This window comes from Cyprinodon variegatus, unplaced genomic scaffold (genome assembly GCF_000732505.1).
Source record: "Cyprinodon variegatus isolate N-32 unplaced genomic scaffold, C_variegatus-1.0 Scaffold602, whole genome shotgun sequence".
Taxonomy (NCBI): Eukaryota; Metazoa; Chordata; class Actinopteri; order Cyprinodontiformes; family Cyprinodontidae; genus Cyprinodon; species Cyprinodon variegatus.
The window spans coordinates 228,428-235,720 of NW_015151055.1; the positions used below are offsets into that span (position 1 = coordinate 228,428).

General features: G+C 40.5%; 1 protein-coding gene across 1 annotated transcript in view; it reads left to right on the top strand.

Annotated features, from left to right (window-relative positions):
* Positions 1–3,982, top strand: part of LOC107096147 — a 162,730-nt gene extending 158,748 nt beyond the window's left edge. Inside the window, exons 10-11 of the mRNA XM_015392663.1 lie at positions 1,246–1,445; positions 3,586–3,982. Coding sequence (XP_015248149.1) covers positions 1,246–1,445; positions 3,586–3,690 — 305 coding nt within the window. The 3' untranslated portion in view covers positions 3,691–3,982. The remainder of the gene's footprint in view (positions 1–1,245; positions 1,446–3,585) is intronic.
* Positions 3,983–7,293: the final 3,311 nt, after the last annotated feature.

Here is a 7,293-nt window from a genome sequence, read left to right on the forward strand (position 1 = left end):
AGCAGAACCAGGCTCAGTGTGGGCGGCCATCTGCTGAGGCCCACTGGGGTTCAAGGAGACAGAAGTTTAATCACAAGTTCACGATGCAAGTCATGCTAACAGAGACACTACTGTCTGATTGGTTAAATGTTTTCTATCTGTGGAAAACCAGCTGATTGCATCCAGTGATTGACTTGCAGGATACGCTCTTCCTGAATGAGCATTTTGTCTTTGACTCTAAAGTAATCTTTCACACAGAGCTTGCATGCGGGGACAGTGGAGAGTAAAACTCCCTTTAAACAAGAAAAAACATCCAGCAGATTCAGGTATTAATAGCTGATATTAACATAACCTTCTGGCTAATAACCAAAATTGACCAGTTTCATATATTTTGGACCCTTTGGACACCATTAAAAAGCGATCAATTCTGACATTCTCTGCCTATGTTAAAGTTTTACAGTCGTGAGCCACTTCCCACTCTCTGTTACACGACTGATCCCCTCCCCCTCCTGAAACAAAAATACCAACTACATGGAAATCCACATCGATCGTTAATATCGGCCTAGTTTTGCTTGTTGGACAAAAACAGCCTCAATATCTGATTACTAATATCTGATTACAGATATTAATGCTGATATATTGTAAATCCCCTAATATTATTATTTACTACCTATTTTTATCTTGCTTTTCACATAGCTTGGTTAATGTTTGTACTATTGATAAAAATGTTGAATTGTATTTGTTTCATAAGCATTGCTCTAAAACCCACAGTTTTATTAAAATACTTGGTATGTGGAAAAATGTGAGAATTTTCAAAGAGTTCGGCCATTTTTGCAGGCGTTACTGTCTGCATAGCGGACGACCTCTGGATCCCGTGTTTCTGTGAGGAGCTGAATGTGCATCAGCACTCTGGTCACCTCAGGTTTAACCCTGCTGTGACATTTTTTTTTGTGCCATTTTGTTTGCCTTTTCTAAGTAAACCTCCCTTCAGTTACTATGACCATCTACAGAGTTGCTCCAGAATTTGCTGCATGCATCTTAAGCCCCATTTCCATAAATACTTTATTTGTATATTTGCTATCTCAGGGAATAGATTGACCTTGAGGTCAGTCGAGGTCTCTGCTTTCCTGCTGCCTTTCTTGACTCTAACAATTCAGAGGGTAATTGCAACGCTGACCCTGAAAGCAAAAAAAAAAAAAACAACATATGTGTGCATCTTCCTGGTAGCTCGTGCATAAACTGCTCCTCTCTCCATCCTTGTTGCAGATCCTTATGTAAAGGTGTGGCTCATGCACAAGGACAAGCGCGTAGAGAAGAAGAAGACGCCGGTGATAAAGCGCTGTCTGAATCCAGTTTTCAACGAGTCCTTCCCCTTTGATGTCCCTGCCCATGTGCTTAGGGAGACCACCATCATCATCACCGTCATGGACAAGGACAGGCTGAGCCGCAACGATGTTATCGGAAAGGTAATTTATGATATTGCGGGGAGTCTGATCTGAGGGGAGTCTGCAGAGTCCTTTAAATCCGTTTCATCTCTGGATGCAAGTAGTTACAAGTTTCTGTTCTGATGTCTGAAAAAGTGCCTAAGTCCAGTTTAAGATTCACACCAACTCCAGAAAATGCACGATTTAAACGAGCAAATTATTTACATATGAACGTCTTCAATAATCTTTCTGCTGCTGTAAATCTGCCCATTGTGGGACAATAAAGGGATTTTCTATTCTATTCTATAAAAGGGTTAGAAATATATAAGTAAATCTAAACAATGTATTTATAAAAAATCTATCTGCAAAATCTCTAATATTCAACAACAAAAAATACAAAGTTAAGCATATTGTGCAAAACAGCAATAAAAAGATAAAACTCCTATCAGATTTATAGTCCCCACCCTGCAGATATATTAGAATCTGTCCTTAAATTCCAGCCAAACCCATTTAATCAGTAACAGATTAAAACCTTTAGATAAATCAAACATTACCGCCACATATCTGACTCTATAACCATTAAAACAACTATTTTTCATTAATCTCAGACGGAACTATTAAATGACTTGTATTATATTAAACTGAACTTCCAATTTTCACCACTGTTCGGCGCCAAGTAACCTTTCCTCTGATCACAGCTTTCTTGGTCTCGCAATGAAACCTGGGATATCCAAGAATACCGAGGATACATCAGACCCGTCCTTCAAATCGGGCTAAAAGAAGGACGCATTTTAAGGCCGCATAACGAGGACTCTCTGAATCCGACCAGACCTCGGCGCCGTGCTATGACGTAATCGGCCTTCGAATCCGGTCTTCTAAGGATGCGTCCTAGGTTTCCGAACAGAGCATATAATCCTGGAATTAATGTAGATTAATCTAGATTAAATTCGGTCATTTGAATTCTGCCAAAGGCGTTTATTATATGTGTGCCTTCCTTCCTTCCTTCCTTCCTTCCTTCCTTCCTTCCTTCCTTCCTTCCTTCCTTCCTTCCTTCCTTCCTTCCTTCCTTCCGGTATAGGTACCAGATTGACTCGGGGGCCTGCGCCTATGCTGAGATGCGTCAGAGCGTCCGCCATCTTAAATGTGGCAAATCAGCAGTTTCTCAGTCACTTAAACAGTATCAGAGGGACTTTAATCTCTGAATATACTTTGTATTCGTAGTATTTTTGGTTTTGTAATATTACAAGTTTATTTTTTGTATCCCTTTAGCTTCATTCTCCTGAATTTATTCTCGTTACAAATGCAGACCGCGGGCTCAATGTAGTTTGTTTGAGTGGTGTTGCCATAATGTGACGTCATCGGGAGGCGCAAGGCCCATGGAGAATTTGTTCGTAAAATTGTCCGTTTAGAAACCGCAATCCCGCTTTCGAATAAAACCTACACCCCGCTATAATTACTTTAGCGTTAAAACAATTATGTATTGTGACGTCATCAAAAGGCGCAGGCCCCCGAGTCAATCTGGTACCTACACCGATTATCCGGGGTCTGGTCGCGGGGTCCTCCGGGGAATCCCAAGGTGACTTTCAGCACTGATAGTGGTCCAATATGGCGGTCATACGGCCCATGAACTGTTCTTAACGCCATCCAATAGGTTCAGTTAGAACAACACACCCTTTATAAGCAAATTTAACAAAACCAACTCTTTCTCCAGCATCAGTTAGCATTTAGTAAATATCATTAAACATCAATTTAGGCATTTTATTTCAGCCATTTCAAAATGTTCCATATTCTTTCTCCGGTGTGATTTTTTTTAAATCAGAGAAAGTTGTCTTGGCTCTATCCTGTGCAAAGTGTTTTAACCCGATCAGTGAACATATTCAGATCATGACTGATTAATACAACTCATTTTGGAAAATACTTATTATTGATGCCAGTCGTCTATAAAGGAGCTTGTTTTATAACCTATAGATAACTTTAACAACCTATTTAGGCCTAAATACTAAAGAAAAAGAAGTTATTTATTTCAATTAGCAAAATAGTTGCATTAAAAGCTACAAATCTCCTCTGTTTATTCTCTGACTGAATGATGAATAATGCATGATATACTTTGACTTTAATGTATTTTGCTGATGATTTTACAGAGTTTGGGTGAATGTTGTGGTTTTTCTGCCCCCTCTCTCAGATCTACCTATCTTGGAAGAGCGGACCCGCAGAAGTAAAGCACTGGAAGGACATGCTCGCTCGGCCGCGCACTAATGTGGCCCAGTGGCACGCTCTTAAGGCCTGATCGTTCCACCCAGCGTCCTCCATGGCCACTTCCCATCTCCTATTTCCTGGCCCAGTTCTCTCTTCCCTCTTCCCGCTCCCGTCCTTATGCACAAGACTGACTTGCTGCCAGGCTGCGAAACACGGGTACAATTAGCCATCTGCTCTCTTAAACCTTTAAACTCTATTTTCTTTTAGATTCTCTATTTCCCTCTGAATTTCACGCCCTAGAGCTGTTGTGTGTTTTTTCTGCATCACCACTTTGCCAATAGTCCCCCTGTTTCTGTCTGTCTGTCTGTCTGTCTGTCTGTCTGTCTGTCTGTCTGTCTGTCTGTCTGTCCGTCCTGATGCTATTGGCTCATGGAGGTCTAATAATCCTATTCTTCGTCAGTCCCTTGGTTACTAACGTCCCTGCAGCCCCTGATCAATTAAATAAGGTGGTTTCCCATCTAATTATAATAATTTCAACTCATTTAGTCCTACTGTAATAATAGTACAGTTACATAAGATGATATAAAATCTACTGCGTATACATACAGGTGGATCTCAGTCCATTATATCCTTAATTGGATAAACCCCAAATTCTGTTTCTCAGAGAATTTGATTCTGACTTCAGACCAATGAAAAAGACGTTTAATCCAGAATGCGGTGCTACTGTCTGTGGTTTAGAGTTCTAAACCCAACAGGACTCGGTGCTCAGTGGCATAGAGGCCGTCAGTCTGTGGTCCTGCTGCTTTAATGGCCACCTTCACATCCTTTCCTGCTTTTTCTGATGTCTCTTCCTCTCCTTGGTGGGGGTTTATATGAGGAGAACTGGCTGACCGACCAACATGGCAGAAGCTGTGTTTCCACCTTTAAGGAGCCGACAGGGTTTAACCAATGATCAGCTGTTAAAGGGTTAACCAATGGTCAGCTGTTAAAGGGTTAACCAATGATCAGCTGTTAAAGGGTTAACCAATGGTCAGCAAAAATGATCTCAAAATGAGTAAAAATGTCTTAAATTAAGGGTATTTACCCTTAATTTGAGCAGGTAAATAAGATGATTTGCCAATAAAATTAGTATTTTTACTCTTAAAATAAGGTATCTAGATAAAATGCACTTGAAATAAGACAATGCAATAGTTTTTTTCTTATTTGAAGTGTAAATTGTCTTGTTCCATTGGCAAAGTGTCTCACTTAAATCCTTAATTCAAGAAAAATGCCCTTATTTTAAGAAGAAATGACTTATTTAGATTTAATTTTTTTTGCAGTGTCTGTTCTCTAACAGCTCTGACTGCAGCCGTAGTCGGTCACTGATCCGTTGACACCTCCGACTCTTTTCCTCTGGACTTTTTCCTTCCGCTTAACTTTCTAACAGTTTTCTTAACCATAAACCTTTGTGGCTTAAAAAACTCTGATCCACAGTCTGATGGACGGCCGTCTGTCATGGATCAAATGTTTAAAGGCTTTGGTCTGAGAAACAGGAATTTGGGGTTTTATCACCTGTAAGCTATGATTCTAGAAAAATAAGAGAAAGAAATACTCCAAATAATTTTTATTTTTTTTATTTTGTTTTTAGTCAATCTCTGTGATTTTTTCCATTTTGAATTGAATTAGAAAGCAATAATTTTCCCTTGCTACAGAGATGCACCTATATGGATCTAATTAGGTTTTAACAGGGTTTCACCTACAAACACGACCAGCTAATAATAGCTTAGCTTTAGCTCTTTACCTGTTTCCCATTTCATTTCTCTAATCATATATTCCCTTGTTGTTGTTGTTATCTCTCTCTTTCTCTTTATTTCATTTTAATCTCAAATTAGCTTCTTTCCTGGTCTAACGTTCAGCTGCAGCCACTGAAATCGATCAATAATCGGTTTATAATGAAACAAGCTGAACTCAGGATGGATTTGTTCACCTTTTTTCCTCTCTGTACCCCCCCCCCCTTGCCCCTTCTGACACAATATTAGTGACTTACTTTGCCCCCCCCCCCAGCATCCCTCTCTCTGGAGCCTTCCTCGTCGTCTGTGTGCTGTGGGTGCTGTGCTGTAGCTCCAACAAAAATAGAGATTAAAAAAATGTAAACTTTCCAAAGCTGGGAAAAGAGGGACACAAGCTCATGACATGGATTCGTCCGGATTTTTTCCAGAAGTAAAAAAAATCAAAGGACATGGAGAGAGAAAAAAGAAGATTCGGTCCCTGGAAGATACTTTTTATAACGTCACCAACTGCAGAGACGGATTGAAACCTTCCAAAGTTACCTGGGATTAGAGGCAGAAAGCAAAGCGTGTTCATCCAGCTGGGAGCCTCTTCTCTCCTCCCTGTCCGTCCTGCCGCCCCCCCCCCCCAGGTTGGACCGCTGTGTTGATGTATGCCTGCTGCCGGCTGAGTGAGCATTCACAGGATTCAAACTTTGCAGAAATCTTCTTCTCTTTTCTCTTTCTGCTCTCGCGCTCTTCTTGCTCTTCTTACTGCCATTGTTTCCTCTACGGCCCCGCCTTCTGATGAGGCCCCGCCTTCTGATGAGGCCCCGCCTTCTGATGAGGCCCCGCCCTCTGATGAGGCCCCGCCTTCTGATGAGGCCCTGCCCGGCCGCTACGGAAGTTCATTTTGCACTTTTTTCAAAATGTAATAATAATGATTATAGTTTTAATGATGATGATGATGATGATTATAGCTGTGGTGAAAATGAAGGGAGGAGAATCTGGAAGGGTTGAGTGTCGGGGGGAGAGGTGATGTCTGCTCCTTGATTTCAGGGTCTGGAGTTGAAGTGGAGGACACAGCGGATGCAGGGTCCTCCTCCTGCTCCTCTTTGTTTTTTCTCGTTAAATCCCAGAGCGCTTATATGCTGATGTTTGTGCATTTGTAAGGCAGCTGTAGGACTCCTGGTGGAAGTCTACGGATGTTTGAAATGTCAGGGCAGGATGGTGATGGGAGGCACGTCGGCCTGTCACATGGAGGCTATTACGCAATGTGTCGATTAACATCAACGGCCTGCACATCGTTATTCTGCTGGAGTCCAAGAAAGAACACTTTCTCTCTCCGTCTATCGATATATAGATAAATATTTCTAGATATATCTCTACTGGCAGGAAAAGGCGCAGTTCTTTGGAATCATATATGATGGATGGTGTGATATGAGATGATTGGCTTATCCAGTGCTGTGAGATTCTGTAGGAGTGGATTAGATATTATCTGCTCTAATGCAGTAGTAGCTGCTCAGTCTGTCACACATTCAGCTAAGCTTGATTTCTGTGTAAATAAAGCAGCAACATTAAAGCTGTCAGTGATTAAAGACTCAGAAACTTCCTCTCTTTAGTTTAACTTCTATCCAAAATGTTTGCAGTTCTCCTCTAATAAACTGCTGAAGCCATAATATTCAGGGAATGGATCAAATCTTTCCCTGAAAATGGGGAAAGCATTGTTCCTTAATAAATGATTCATTATTATTATTGTTATTATAATTACAGGTAAAGATGCATCACACATTTAGGATTTTCAAGAATGAACTAAAAAAAATTAAAGCAGATGTATTTTTATCATAAATAGATTTGATCTTTTTACATTTTTTAATAGTTTTAGAAAATTATCAACAACTTTCCAAGTATAAACTCGTTATAATTTGTTCATAGCAAATCAAAGTGAG